Raw genomic sequence first — 16,516 nt, 5'->3', positions numbered from 1 at the left:
TTAAATGCTGGCAAGGCCAATCTGATAAAACGGTTAAGTATTTGACATACACGTTTATTTATAAAGTGACGACACAGATATATGTTCATTTTCTGTAAAAACATTTTCATAAGAGCTCGTCCTGCTAAAGTTGTATGAGTCTCCATAAAAGGTATTAAAGATGTTGCTACAGGATGTTGCTGCTTTCGTTGTCTTATAAGATGTACATGACTTGGTTTATCTCAGTATTGTACAAATATGAAAACCTGTCCTGCAAGGCAATATAGTTATTCAAAGTTACCTTCTATATATATCCTATTCTAATATTCAAGTAGTCTGTTCGTTTGCTGAAATACTGGTTTCTGTTGCCTACTTAGGTAGAATGTTAGTCACAATTCATCCCACAGCGATGTACCATGTCAAAATGAACTGATGCTCTGAAGATAGAGGAGGATCCTGTAGACCAACACCACCATTTGTAACATTTCGTGTGTACCACAGATTGGCTGTGGTGATATTTTGATTGTTTCTCGATTCCGTAATTGGTTCAAGTTCTTCCAATTTTAAGAAAGTTTCAAAGATGCTCTTCCGTCAGACTAGAACAATTCAACACAGAATAAACTGTATATAAATAAGTTAAAACTGACTTCGGCGTCAAAGATAATTTCAAACTGTTGAAACGATAAGCAAATATTAGTTTCAACAAAAATCCTAGTGTCTGCTCATAATATGAGAGCTAAAACTGGCAGATATTTATGCAATCGAATCGATAGAGGTGAAAGATATGGTATGCCCTATTCTATGCGATAGCTATGTTGTTTCTTTAAGCGTGTTCCGGTCATAGGTTATGTTAGCAGTTTACTTCTTCAAAGGTCACCTTCAGTTACTATAAAAAGGACCAAGGTTTATAACTTTCAAGAGCAATGAAATATTACCAATCAAAATGAGATTTTTGTTATAAATTGCTGCCAGTGGCTCTTTAGGCATGAAACGTATTTGTATATAGCTTATTTGCACGCTAACAAATGTTATTTGGGGATCTTGTACAACATGAAACATTATTTCTTGAAAGATTTAAAATTCAGATTTCCTTGTTCCTTGATTGGCTTCGTATGATTTTGCCTTCTTTGGTATGTGCATATGCTATTTTAACATATGCACCATTGACAAAAGCTGTCGTTAGCACATACATATCAATACGTCTACGTACAACTGATTATTTCCGAGCAACACAACTGCCAGAAAGAGACCTGCAAAATCCACGGATCTCTTCCATAAACCTCCTGTCACAGAATCCATAGATGATTGGATTGGCAATATTATTGATAAAGAAGCTCCATCTAAAAGTCTGGTAGGCCGCAGTTCCTTCAAACGATAAATTTGGTAGAAAGGTTTTATCAAGGAAAGCTGTAATGCGAAGAGCGAAATGGGGAAGAAAGCTGCAGAAATATACAACTGTGATGATGAACAAAACTCGAGTAACAAGGATTGTTTTATGTAGTCTATTCTTATTTCGTCTTTTAATAGCATATAACCCAGAAGAACTATAGTCTTTCTTGCTGAGTTCGAAATATTCACTGCTTATTTTGCCTTCTGGTAATGCCAAGGTGTTGGTCTCGACGCGATCGTTGATATTTCCGTCCACTGTCTTTTCATTTGAGTCCGAACTTGAAAACTGGGTCGTTTGTGCTTTAACTACGTAGCCTTGCGAGGAGTGTGCCTGATTCATGCTGAAACGTGTTTTCCTCATTTCCAGTATTTGCTTTCTGATCAGAGAGTAGATAACGACTAGAACAATTAATGCTACGAAATTTACAGAAAGTATAAAAATGTTGAAATATGCTGGGTATTTTGTGTGTGCAAAATCGTCGGACACAGTACATTCGGTACCATTGATGTAATCAACTCCAGTTTCGTAGGTCCTGTTCCCATACATTACACCGACAGGCCATGACAAGAAACATCCGGCTAGTAAGTCTAGAACACAAATATATCTGGATATGCTCTCTGAAAGTTGTGTGCCCTGGGGGGTACATATTTTACCATATCTGTCCACTGCAATAGTTATCAGAATCAATCCAGACCCCATGCATAGAGCATGTGTCAAAAAATGAAACACCTTGCAGATCTCTACGTTAGGGGATATTATGGGATATCTCAAAATTACTATGAAGAAAGGCATTGATGTACAACATGTGGCCAGATCAACTATCGCCAGACAAACGATAAATGTCCTATAGGTTGATGGCTTATATTTTCGCAAGTACACGAACAGAGCAACGGTATTTCCAGGAATTCCAAGAGTCATCAAAAGACTGATAAATACAATGCCCGGTATGTTTTCCATGACCTTTTCATTATTTATGTTTCGAATCAGAAAATCCAGATCATTACCTCCATCGTCACTATCGTTTCCATTCATGATTTTTTTCGCACGAGATTATATTTTTCTGTCGTACTGAATATATTTCTCTTATCAAAGTAACAGATACATACTACTCTGAAATGCCATTGTATGGTTTTGTTTCCTAAAATAAATTGTCTTTTTCCGAAACCAAAACTGGAAACTAGAATAGGTATCCTGAACAAGACAAGAACATTCATGTTATTCATCTCAACCATTGATTGGCAATATCACTTGATTTCCTGTGAAGTAAATATATAAATCCGCTGTTTTGTAATAAAATTATTAAAAAATTAAAGTTCTGAGGGCTTTATGTAACACAATATTTGCGACATCATTACACGTGATTTACATATGACTTTGCTTCCTAATATCAGTTGTCTTATACACTGAAACTAGAAAGTAGAAAAATTACCCTGAACAGTACAAGGACATTAATGTTACTCATTCGAATATTGTTTGATAATCTCATATAAATTCCATTTAAATGTAAATGTTAATTTCCTTGTTCTGAAAGGTACGTGCTGAACGTGTTATGTGACACATTTATAGCAAAATCTTTGCAGATGCTTGTGTGCATTGAATACCGACCAAGTTTAATGATAATTCAAATACTAAGAAATCGCTCGCTCAGCATCTTTTAAGGCATCAAAGCCTATTTATAGACAACGAGTACATGTAAGCATGCAATGATGCAAAGAAGTTAATTTTATCCTGAATGGCGGAAAGAAAATAGAGAGCACAAACAACGAGTATAATGGCACAATAATTGCGAAACGGCGCAAGAATAAAATAAAGTTACCTTATGTTTAGACCTAAATCGTTGTGTTAATTAGGGTATAATGAAATTTAAAAACACACACAAAGGTACGCACATACAAAGAGTGAATTACATAGAAGAAATAATATTTGCATTTGGCACAGAGAGTTAAGACTCAAAATTAGTGTTAAGATCAATGCGAAGGTAAATATCACTGGAAAAGAGCAAAATACCAGACTAATTTAAAGCATGTATAGAAAGAGAACTAAGTAGAATACTATTGATAGTTCTGAAAAGCCGATAACATCTGAACACTAAGGATTTATTTGGCTAGAATCTGCCCAAGCTGAACAAAGACAACGAAAACGTTTGACTTCTTAATTTAAAAACCATCATGCCATCTGTCTATTGCTTTAAAGACAAGGTCTCCCATTAAGCCATGTGCCTATTGCTGTAAAGACAAGGCCTTCCATCAAGCCATGTGCCTATTGGTGTAAAAACAAGGCCTTCCATCAAGCCATTTGCCTATTGTTTTAAAGACAAGGCCTCCCATCTAGCCATCTCCCTATTGTTTTAAAGACAAGGTCTCCCGTCAAGCCATCTGCCTATTGCTTTAAAGACAAGGCCTCCCATCAAGCCATCTGCCTATTGATGTAAAGACAAGGTCTCCCATCAAGCCATCTTCCTATTGCTGTACCAAAGTGAACAATATTTATTTGTTTTTCAAGTACATAATAACTTTGTTACTGATGCTTGAATATCCTTGGAATTATCAACCAATTTCATTTCAAGGGACATAAATCATATTCGTATAGCACAACTTATTTCAATACTAGATAGTAGACCTTTATTTGAGATGTATTGGCATGTGCCAATCTGTTTCTAAGATACATCTCGTATCAATATTGTCTGTTATTAGGTATTTCGAGCAGATTTCCTTCTACTCATACAGTTTGTCTGTTTAGAGTTATTACTACCATGTATTGGGTCATGACTACATAATATAAATTATTCGCATCTGGACACATTTTAACATTATTTATTTGCTTTTGTGTATTTATGTGGTATCTTACTAATACGACCATAAACTCTGCTTTCCATTATTAATGACATGCCCTAAACTATCCCAAAATGCAACACCAGATATTTATGATGTGACACCATGAGCTAGCTCTAGAGCTCTGATATAGTGAAGAGTATCTGTCTGATAGCTCTAATATTAGACTTAATAATAGTCCACAAAACTGACACACAACTTCATGTATCTTTTGCTCGTATTATTCACGATCATTCAAAATATATGAAGTCTGAAATATATAATCAAATCATGTACATACTGCTAATTGTCATCATATATATTCAAATCGTTAACCCGTGAGAAAACTTGTCTAAAGGAAGTACCATCGTTTCACTGAATTTGTCTAATCTATCGAGATAACCATATGGACATAGGTCCTTTCTCGGAAACTAAGACTTTTTAATCACAACGAACTTTCTCAGAAATTGTTTTCCTATTCAGTTTCTTGTACTATAAGTTGTACATAATTTGATCTATCTCAGGATTATGCATATAACAAAACAAATGTTACAAAGGCACTATAGTTACACAAAGTTACCTTTACATTCTACAATTGCATTAATGTGTTAAATTGCTGAGAATTACGGGTTCAGTAGCCTAGACTTAAGTAGAATGTTAGTTGCAATTCATACCACACCTGTGAACCATGTCGAACTATAGTCATGCTCTGAATGCAGAACACCATCAGTAAATTACTATGCACCATGTAACACATCGTGTCCATTAAGCACTGGAAGATTGTTGTTTTTGTTGTTGTTTTGTGGTTTAAAGCCATTTCGCAGCGCAAGATAGGCTATATATGGCCGCCAGAATAACTGGTGGAGGACGAACCCGGGGAAAGCCCCGGTAAGAATAACTGACAGGTTTTAATTTATATGGATTTGCTTGAAGATGTACATATAATATTAATGTAAATAAACTTCGACTGCAGTTAAAATAGCAATAAATTTAACTAATGAACTTTACTAGTTAGTGAAAACGTAATTACCTTTTGAAAATAACTGTGTATGAATAACTATTTCCAAACAAAACAAACATGACGAGAAACAAATGGTCAACTATGTTCGAGTTATATTATTACCAATTTCAATGATTTCCACTGATAAAACGCATCCACATTCACTCCTTCATGCATCAGTAAACATGTGACTCTTGTTAATTAATCAGTAGACATCAATTTACTGGAGTTTTTATTCTGAACAAACAAAATATAAAGGAGACATGTGCTACGCATTGGTTCCAATTACTAATTTGAATCATAGAATGTGGCTTTAAAAAAGGCTTATCCGGTCTTTGCCCTCAGTGAAGTGTATCTTGCATGATATAAAACTTTGCCCATGTTACATGTAGGTGGAAGCGTCTTGACGTTAGTCTTTGTCTCTATCAGTTAGTCAATGTTACACAGAGGTGGAATTGACTTGATGTCTCTATCAGTTAGACCTAGTCTTAAGTACCTATTCGAGTCGCATACATCCTTCATAAATATTTAATACAAGCCTTAATTACACATTTTCTGTTCTTCCCGCAGAACCTCTGTGTTTTATAAGAACATTTGTTGCAGGTGGGATGCCTGTTTGTATTAGGAAATGACCCTGATAAAAATCCATATGGAAAGTTCAAGAGATTAGTAATAAGAATCTTTGCCTCTATTCAATATTTCTGGTCTTCTTCAAAATACACGGGTATGTTTTCGTTGAGTATTCAAACTCTAATGTCCATTTATTCTTTACCATTTCACCCTTTTGATTTAGGAATATGGATTAAATATGTTTGCAAGTTTCAAATGAACTATCAACAAAAGCGTTTTAGTTCATCAAAGAAGCAAAACAATATTTTGTTTGCTAGCTGGTTGGTTGGTTAGTATTAACGGTATTTTAAAATATATATTTGGCTATAGGATGCCATACAAATGAGAGCTAAGCGCCTTTTTAAAAAAAAACCCACACCGAATTAGGGCTTCGAACCCGCGACCCTCGGATAAGAAATCCGACGCTCAAACTAAGCTACCGCGGCACTATCCCATACCTCATACTTGCATCTGGTAAAGCAAAATCACTATATTTCCATCTTTCTTAAGTAGACACGCAGAGAGAATGATGGGAAGATAGATGAATGGAGATATATATGCATTTTATTAGAAAGAGAATAATAATAATAATAATAATAATTCTTCTTCTTCTTATTATTATTATTATTATGATGATGACTTAGTATAATGCCTAATCTTTAGAAGTTCTAAGCGCTTTACAATATTTATAACCTAAACAACATATATTCAACGACGAGATTACAAAACAAGCACCATGAAATTACAAAACATTCATTAAGGAATAAACATTATTAAGTCTTTAAGTCTGTTGTTGTAGTCGAAATAGGCGGGTTTAAAGAGCACATTGGAATGGGATCACAGTGTTTTGGTGTCTAAGAGCTATGGGTAATTTGTTCCATGTAGACGGTCGGATGACTTCATTGTATTAATGGGGACAATGGGAATACGACTGTCGGAAGAGGAGCGTAAGCTTCTAGACGGGGTATACACATGGGTTAACCCTCATTGGTATATTGGACTGGAGCCAGTCAGCGAAATGTACCATAGTGAACAGAGCAGGGGGAAATGTAAGTTCTCCGTATTCTAAGGATGATGCGAGTAGCCGTGTTTTTAACTTTTTGAATTTTCTGTCGCAGATAGTGATACGTACCAGACAGACGTGAATTACAATAGCCCATTCTTAAAAATATTAAAGAAACGCATAAGTATTTTAGTATCAAACAAACAAAAGTTGCAAATGCAGCCTTGCACATGTTCGTTACATTTTGATGTAATGAGAGCGTAATGAGAGTGACACCTATGTTTCGTACTGGCTGTGCAAACTTAATGTTGTTATTGCTGGTATTTATTGTTTGAGATAAAGGATGTGAGTTAGAAAGTCTTTGTGTGGTGATCCAGATGCTTTCAGTTTTATTATCATTCATTTGCAGCTGGTAACATGTCATCACGACGTCACTTCGGAAATGCTCCTGTTTACGCCTTGGATGGTAGACTCAACTTCAGCTGGACAGCTAGAGATTTGCATATTTGAATGACATTAGCGTAAAAATGATGAGACACCGGATGTTGATTTATGACAATTGAGATCGGCTGAGTTTACATAATGAAGAGAACGGGGTCGAGAACAAAGCCTTGTCGAACACCAAAACATATATCAACTAGGCTGGAATGATTTATATTTACGGACATAATTTGTGCCGTGTTGACTAAACAGGACTTGAACGATAGTTAGGCTGTATCGTGAATACCAAATACAAGCTGGAGACGGTGCAGTAATATATCATGGTCTTTTTTGTCAAATGCCGCAGACAAGTCAAGGAGAGTGGGGATTGTAATATTTCCACGATCCAAAGCGGAAAGAAGATCGTTAATTACTCAAAGAAGAGCAGTTTCCGTACTATGGCGAGGGCGATATGCAGACGGCACACAGCTAAAAAGACTATTGAAATTCGGAGGAGACACAAGTTGGGATTAAACAACCTTTTTCCTATGATTTTTGACTGGAATGAGAGATTAGGAACAGAGCGGTAGTTAAATAAATCGTTAGGGTCAATTGTCGATTTCTTCAACAGTGGATCTACAACAGCCATCTTGTATAATGAGGGAATGTTCCCGGATGAGAGATAAGTATTGATAACATCGGTTAGTGAAGGCAATATTGAACTGAAGCACTCAAGCAGCAGTGATGTCGGACTCGGATCTAGTTCACATGGGACGCTCTTCATCACTATTTAGGTACCAAATTCATAGGGACAGGTTCAAATGCTATTAACGGTTGCCGTGAATATTCTATAGCATAATTGTATAGGGTGATGAGTCAGTTTAAATTGATTGTGTTGTCGAGTATAGAGAAGATTGTTGGAAGTGGTGAAAATGTATTATTATAAATACATAAAATAGATATACAGAGATAAACATCGTTGCAGTTTTGCTTTCTTTTAAAGGCATACAGTGTGTGTGTCTTTACTTGAAGTGTTTATGTTTAGCATTACGCATGAATTTATTTATAGATGTATGCTTTTTTAGGAAATTGTTCACACGGTTCATAGAGAAATAAATGCCAATAATCGTGAGGTTACATCTTGACCTATATAAATCTTGCATTATATATCAGCTAATGTATTGCAATTACCATTGGCAGCACACTATATTTGTATTGTGTACTCTTTCAGCATATATATGTCTTTTAGAATTAAATAATGAATCGAACTGAAATATGGATTTTATTTGTTTGAACATTGAACAGTTATTATCTTAATATCTCCAATTTCCGATGTTCATCAGCCAGTATACATATAGGTCAAAATATGATTCCATCAGTGGGATACCATCAGGAGGTAGAAGTAATATAATGTGAAAATAGTACAGTGGATGGAAATTGTAACATAAAAAACATAGAAAGTTTCGACTTGACAATATTCCTTTTCTTCATGCAAAACAATCAGTCAGTGGTGCTATTCTGTAGCTTTGATATAATTTGATTTTTACCTTTTAAGTTACTTTTCATCGGCTGATTTTACATACCTTTGTGAACACAACGAAAAGAAAGGCAGCAGGAAAGAATTATCTGGACTGAAAATGTTTCGTAGGTAAGTATCGTTGACGACTGGCAAGGGCAGAATACTGAAGCATTGAAATCATTCCAAAATGAATTTCCAACATGAGACGTGAACTTTTATTTTTTTAAACATACAAGCAGCATTTCACTCGTTCAAAGATATTTCTTAACTTGAAAATGATGCTGAATTTTCATTTACTTCTTCAAACGAGAATGACTTTTATTTTTCAATATTTTGCACATTGGAACACAGTTTCTAAAGCCCGTAAGATAAAGATTTTGCCCAATTCCCTTGTAGTTTCCCATTTAAAAAATCCAGGCAGATTACCTCTGACTGTTACATTGCTGTGACCACACAGTCAATAAATACATTTGGCTCTGTCATTAAACTGGCATTAAACACTACAGTACTTGCCATCAGGAGATAACTAAAAAACTCAACAATAAGAACACCAATGGCAACAACAACGACTAAATAGTCTTACAATGTAAACATGACAAGGGTAAGAGCAACAACAGCGGGAGAAAAACTTCACGTACCATGACCATTTACATAATTATTACCACCTTCAAACAGCAATCTCAACAGCAACATCAATAAAAATAATAATAAGAAGAAGAAAAATAAGAACAAGAAGAACAAGAACAAGAGGAAGAAAAAAACTCTAAAAGGATGCTAAATAATGAGGCCGATTTTAAGTTTTCATAAATGTTTTCTTTTTATTTTGGACTGACTACTATTTTAATCTTCGTGGGTCGGTGATTCTTACCGGGTTTTCTCTGGCTTCTTAAAGCCGGCATATACAGTCTATCGTGCGTTGAAGAAATGGCGTTAAACCCCCAAAACAACAACAACAACTACTACATTTTTAATCGTTGTAGATATTTATGTGATGTAATCGTTGTAGATATTTTCTAAGATTTATAAGAAGTTAGAAGGAACGTGTTCACATAAATGATAGGGGAATAAACATTGAATAATTCCATTAAAATGAAAATTGATACATATTTTGTTTTCGTCACTCTATTTGATATAGAGTTTCTAGATTTTCCATTAGTCTTATGTTGTCCATCAAGATGATGATGCAACCTTTAAATATTACAATTTCACTCCGACCTGACACTTCATAACGATTTATTTTTAAATCAAAATTTCTTGGTCAATTAGGTACGAAAAATTGTCCTTTAACCAAAAATGAAACCAACTGAAAAGGTAATGCCGTGGATTCTGCGCCCCCCCCCCCATATATATATGTATATATATATATATATATATATATATATATATATATATATATATATATATATATATATATATATATATATATATATATTGATTGCTACAAACCGGAGGGGGAACCGAGTGGCCGAGTGGTCTAAAGCGTTCTCCGTTACGGATCACTGCCATCTCACCTCTGTCTGCGTGGGTTCGAGTCTCGGATTCGGCCAATGTGGGTATGTCAGAAAGCTTGTCGTGGGTCGGTGGTTCTTTCCGGTGTTCTCCCGGGTTATTCCTCCACCATTAATACTGTCCGCCATGTATAGCCTTTCGTGAGCTGAAAAAATGCCTTTAACCACACAACAACAACAACAACAAACCAGGGGTATTCGCTTTGACCGAACGGTGTCAACCCTGGCGCGATTCCGCTAGAAATCATAAGTCTACCCAAATCCAACGACTTCTATACAACTTCTGTTAGAAAGCCCACCGTGCCCATTCTATGAATAATTTTGCTCTAATCAATACCAGACCACAGATCTCGCAACTTTCCAATTGTCTATCAACTGCACATCTGCATAGTTTCTCTTCATCAATTTTCCGTACCGTCAGCAGTTCACGCTGTAAAATTATACAACTATCACCTAACACAGGGAACTGATTTTACTAGGCCTCCTTAGACCAGTCCATTCATAGTTTCGAGCCACATTTTGCCTGTAAAATTGTTCACATTTCCCACCATAGCGATATAAACGGCATCTGCCGAGTCCCTTCATGCTTATTCCATTGCGTAATTTACCAGTCTCCAACCATACATACTGATCCTGCAGTCACACAACCAATATCCACCACTAGATTTCACTAGGGACTATGGAACGACAGGGACACTCATGCGGCTCTGACCTGAATTCACCAAAAGTAAACAATGGCATCATGGACACTCACTAACACTTCACTCCGTGACGTTTGTTTTGTAATTGGCTAATTATTTCGGGCTAAGGAATAAATCCACAGGGCCAAGTTCCAATAATCAAGCAGTAATCGCAAAAATCTAAGAATTCCTTAAAACGGGGCGCTATAACCAAACGAGCATACTCCATATATATATATATATATATATATATATATATATATATATATATATATATATATATATATATATATAACATGTACGCTGTATCAATGATATACCACGAGATGTACAAAATTTTTCATTAAAAGGAAACGAGGCCTGCCGATTTTTTTTTTGCAAAACATTTATACACCGAGTGGTATATCATTGATACGGCGTAGATACTGTACATATATTTTGTTTATATCACATACAAATACATATATTTGCCCATCAAACGGAGTGAAGATTTACTACAGGCAACTGTGTACTGACCGAGTGAATGAACTCCTCACATCCCCAAGTGTGTCTATACAAAATGTCGTTCTGTGCCTTTTGTGGCTATTCACAATCACCTTTGCACATTGATAAGTTGATTGGTTTCTTTTTTCAGTTTCGATTTTTCTTGACATTGATTAAATCAATATAATATACACTTATGATTTAAACATGACAGGTGGTTTTAATGATAAAAGTAGAACACTACAAATACTTGGTCAGCTACGCCATTCACATGAAAGGTTAGCCATTTACGTATGGGAGCATGGAAATTAATGTGGAATATAAACTAAACGAAATGACGAACCAACAAGGTGTAATTAAAATATTTTAATATATTAACAGTTGATCTAAGTCGTTATTCTCTCTCTCTCTCTCTCTCTCTCTCTCTCTCTCTCTCATCCTTTTGTTAGTTTGACATAACTTTTACAATCATTCAAAAGTCCAGAGACGTCCTGGGATGACACAAACGGAAGTTCTCAACGCTCGTCATTTCAAAGATTTTAACCCGTATCTTACTACGAAGAGAGAGAGAGAGAGAGAGAGAGAGAGGCCTTGGGACATTTTCATATTTAATTAATAATAATCAACTTTTAGACCATTATAGTATGTTTAACAACAATAGCAACAACAACAAAACCTTAAATACATCACACTGCCAGGGGTGTCCAAACTTTTTGCAAAGAAGGACAGATTTGAGAAAGTTAAGATGCCCAAGGGCCAATAGTTCCTTCTGATGTTTTTTTTTTTTATCCACAAAAGTTACATGCAATACACACTGTTATAGAACAATAAATAATAAATAAATAAAAAACAAATAAACAATAAATAAATAAAACAATTTTCATTGTCACAATTATCTTTATTTTTCAAATGGCAATGTAACTAAATATAAGCCACTCAGGCAGACATGAACAACTCTAAAAACACAATTCTGCCTTTCATTCATATCTGGAGAGTCAGATAACATTGAACTGCATGTAAAAACCTTAAATTTCCATGAGTTAGATGCATATCTTTGCCTCATCGTCATTTTAAACACGAGTTATAACTAATGCAAAGTTTTCGGTTATCATTAAAGTTTAAAACAAGTGAATTTTGCTTTTGTCTTTTAAAAGATTTTTCAGAAAATAATAGTTTGTGCCACATATACAGGTACATAACATCAACAGTTATAACCAAATCTTATTCAAGAGTTTAATAAAATAAGTGCCTTAAGTCCAAGTGCATAAGTGTGCTTTTGGTTTTTCATTGTTAATAGTGACAGATGTTACCGTTCAAAACACTCAATTTCAGATCGATCAAGAAACCGATAACTCGCTGACACTAATGAAAAGGGTGATACTGAGATCTGGATTTCACTAAAGAGGCCATGTCTGGTTCAAGGGCAGTGGTTGAGACGCGTAAAATGTCACGTAAGTGGGAGTCACTTAGTTTTGACCTCAATCGGTTCTTATTTAAGTTCATGACAGATAATGTCTACTCACACAAATATGTGGAGCCGAATAAGCTCAGCATTTTCTTAGCAAATGTTCGCATTTCTGGAAATCTGCCTTTATCCAGCTGCCCGTAAAAGTCAACAAGAGAAAGCTGCTGGTGTTTGGCGCGCCACTCATCATCACACTGCAGCTCAGTGAGCTCCAGCTGAAGCTGTGGAGGAGCATCATCAGGGTCCACGGAGAAGGGAGAAGAGAAAAGCAACACGTCCTTTTCAATAACTGCAAAATCCTGAAAGCGTTTGTTGAATTCCACAGAATGAGATGCGATAGCTGTTGCATAACTCTTCATTTGCACACCGATATTGTCCTGTGGGAAACTGTCAATTACCTCTTTCAAAGCTGGGAAGTGCGCGGTGCAGGGCTCTGTTTGGGACAAGTGTCTTTGGAAAAGTTGTAGCTTCGTTCCAAAGGCCTTGACGTGAGCGTATAGCTGGTTCACCACTACATCTCGTCTTTGAAGATTAACACTCAGCCCATTCAGATGCTTCGTTATGTCAGCCAAAAAAGACAAAGCTGCCAGCCTTACAGGATCGGACAATTCATGCATCGGTTGCCCCTTTTCACACAAAAAACGTCTTATTTCTTCTCTGAGAGAGAAAAATCGCTGCATTGCGGACCCCCGACTTAGCCACCTCACATCGTTGTGATATATTACGTCTCCGTATTCAGCTTGGATGTCAAGCAAGAACTGCTGAAACTGTCGGTGGTGTAGAGCTTTAGAGCGAATAGAACTGATTGCCTTTACCACTGGTTTCATAACATGATCAGATTTGAGATGTTTGGCGCAGAGATCCTGCTGATGAATTATACAGTGTAGTTTAATAGCGTTACCTCCTTCTTCGCTGACTTTATTGCAGATCAGTGTGGACAATCCACTTCGCTCACCAGCCATGGCAGGCGCACCATCGGTAATGATCCCAGAAACTTTACTCCACGGTAGTTTCATTTCATCAACAGCATCACAAACAGAAACGAATAAATTTGTTCCTCTGGTTTGGTCTTTAGGGCTTTGGAGGTCAAGCAGCTCCTCTATTACGTTCATGTTGTCGTCAACTCCTCTTAAAAAAATCAAGAGCTGTGCAGTGTCAGAAGCATCGGTGCTTTCATCGCAGGCTAATGAGAAATAATCAAAAGTCACTCCCCTGTCCCTCAGATGTCTCTGAATATATGACGATATGTCATCAACTCTCCGTGCCACAGTGTTACGTGCCACATTCATAAATTCTTGCTTCTTCTCGGGGCAAATGTTCTCCACCATTTTCATGACACAGTCTTTGATGAATGTACCTTCTGTAAATGATTTGCCATGTTTAGCTATTAACATGGCCAGTTCGTAGCTTGCTTTGATGATATTTTCCTTTGACTCACAGGCCCGCGTGAAGAGTCGCTGTTGTGATGCCAGAGCAGCTTGGAGTTGCTTCACTTTTTCAGCGCGGTCACTCCCTGTTAGCTTGTCGTATGTGTTAGTATGTTTAGTCTGGTAGTGTATCTTTACGTTGACATCCTTAAACAAGGCAACCGTCTCGTTGCAAACGAGACAAACACAATTGCCTCGATTTTCAGTGAAAAAGTACTGTAATTCCCATCTCTACTGAAAGCGGCGGCCCTCACTGTCAACCTTCCTCTTTTTCTTTTCGGTCGCCATGGCAGAAATGAGCGGAGAAGGGTTCGCGTGCTAGAGGGCCATAAATAATACATTATATGACCGAAGCTGCGGGCCGTATGAAATCTTGCCGTGGGCGGTGATTGGCTCGCTTGCCGGACTTTGGACACCCTTGCATGATCACAGTATGTGTACCACGTAACCGAAAAATTTATTTCATAATGTCGACATGATTTGCAACTTTGTATCATTGATAAACACTGTAGATAGATCCCAAGGAAAGTGCACACATATTACTACGAAGAACTATATTCTTGTAGGTTACTTGGTGTCATTTCTATTTCAAGGTTTTAATCCAGCCCAAACTCCTTTTCTCTCTCACTCCACATTTCTGCGTAGTTTGTCCGTTATGCATGAGAGGGTAGAGGGGACGGAAAGCAGAAAGGATTATGATGAAAATGTGTACCATATTAAATTCATTAAGAAAACGGAGATTATTAATACTTTATATGGCTATTTTCATACGTCACTACAGACGCTCGCGTTAATGTTTATATATGCGTATTATTCGCGATGGGCGGATCACAATTTGATGATATAACAATAGTATTGGTATATCAAATTGCGTTATAACAACACTTTAAATGCCATGTTATTTTTAATATATATATATATATATATATAAACAACGTGTTCATATTTTAAAAAATATAACATCATCAACTTCTATTTTTCTCATAAGATTAAATTTCATTGAAAATGTAGCCATGGTCTGTTTTGACTAGATGGATAAAAAAAATTATTTTAAAACTTTCAGTACATGCATGTCCCGTCACAATATACAGAAGATACTTCTTTGAGTTTAAATGCATCAAAAAATCATAATACGGCTTTTTCAGATGCAGTGGAGTTCTTTGTAAACAGCTCCGGCGTTTATTAACACTGAAAAGATTACAGAAATATGGTGTGGTAAAAGAACAGTGCATCGAAATTGTGTTCAGGATATTCTTTAATGTAGGACACGCGATTTTTCTCAGTGCTTGGCTTCAATTCTCAACAAAATCTTAAGGAAATGTCTGAAATTAATTGAAAAGATAGCATTTCTGGTACAAGGAACTAACTGACCCACTGGTCCAAACGCGTGCTAAAACCATTTGAGAAAACCACAGTTGCAAAAGGATTTGCGTTATTTAAGATTAACCTTCTGAGTATATGCTTACCAAATCCATTTAAAAAATAATAGATTAATTAAATCAAATATTGTTGGCATTTCTCTAAAAATAAAGCAATGGCAGAATAAGAAAACCAGCATATTTTCAAGTAGAGTGAAATTAAGGGTTAAAACGCTAGATGTTAAAACATTTATTCATTGACTCTGTCACAGAATCCATAGAAAGTTGGATTTGCAATATTGGTGATAAACAAGGTCCATCTAAAAGTTTGGTAGGCCGCAATGCCAGCAAATTAGTAGAAAGGTTGCATCAAGCAAAGCTGTAATGCGGAGAGCGAAATGGGGAAGAACAATACAACTATAATGATGAGAAAAATTCGAATGATAATAATTGTCTTATACAGATTGTTCTTACTACATATTTAATCTGCACCTGTCTTTACTGGGATATACTTGCCCATGCAAAATCCAAATATCATCCCACCCATAGGTTGCCTTCAGGTAAGATTAAGGGAATTTTTATTAGGTGTCGAAGGCCGTTTATTCTTATATATTACGAAGGATTCCTACGTATTTGAATCGACCACCGCCATCTGTGTCCTTGTTATGTATTCAATCAAGTTTGTGAAATAAATATACTATTTATACATTATTTAGATATTGCATTTTGTTGAATAATAATGTTCGGAATGATATTTTTAAAGTTATTTGGTTAAGGAAACAAAAAGGGTTGACAGGACATTCATTCTTTTTTGGGGGTTGGGGTGGGTGTGGGGATCAGTCCCAGAGATACTATACTAGTACGA

The 16,516-nt window shown here is 36.1% G+C and overlaps 1 protein-coding gene and 1 pseudogene across 1 annotated transcript; both read right to left on the bottom strand.

Moving 5' to 3' along the window:
- Positions 1-972: 972 nt before the first annotated feature.
- Positions 973-2,401, bottom strand: LOC149779776 (cholecystokinin receptor type A-like). Its single transcript, XM_089938463.1, has one exon. It carries the CDS (start codon positions 2,399-2,401, stop codon positions 1,196-1,198), a length of 1,206 nt encoding a protein of 401 aa, XP_089794589.1. The 3' UTR covers positions 973-1,195.
- Positions 2,402-12,916: 10,515 nt separating this feature from the next.
- On the bottom strand, positions 12,917-14,260 carry LOC149779775 (general transcription factor II-I repeat domain-containing protein 2 pseudogene; annotated as a pseudogene).
- Positions 14,261-16,516: the final 2,256 nt, after the last annotated feature.

The sequence above is a fragment of the Sinohyriopsis cumingii genome, chromosome 17, assembly GCF_028554795.1.
Source record: "Sinohyriopsis cumingii isolate HCF-2022 chromosome 17, ASM2855479v2, whole genome shotgun sequence".
Taxonomy (NCBI): domain Eukaryota; kingdom Metazoa; phylum Mollusca; class Bivalvia; order Unionida; family Unionidae; genus Sinohyriopsis; species Sinohyriopsis cumingii.
This window is presented reverse-complemented; position numbering and strand designations above follow the sequence as displayed.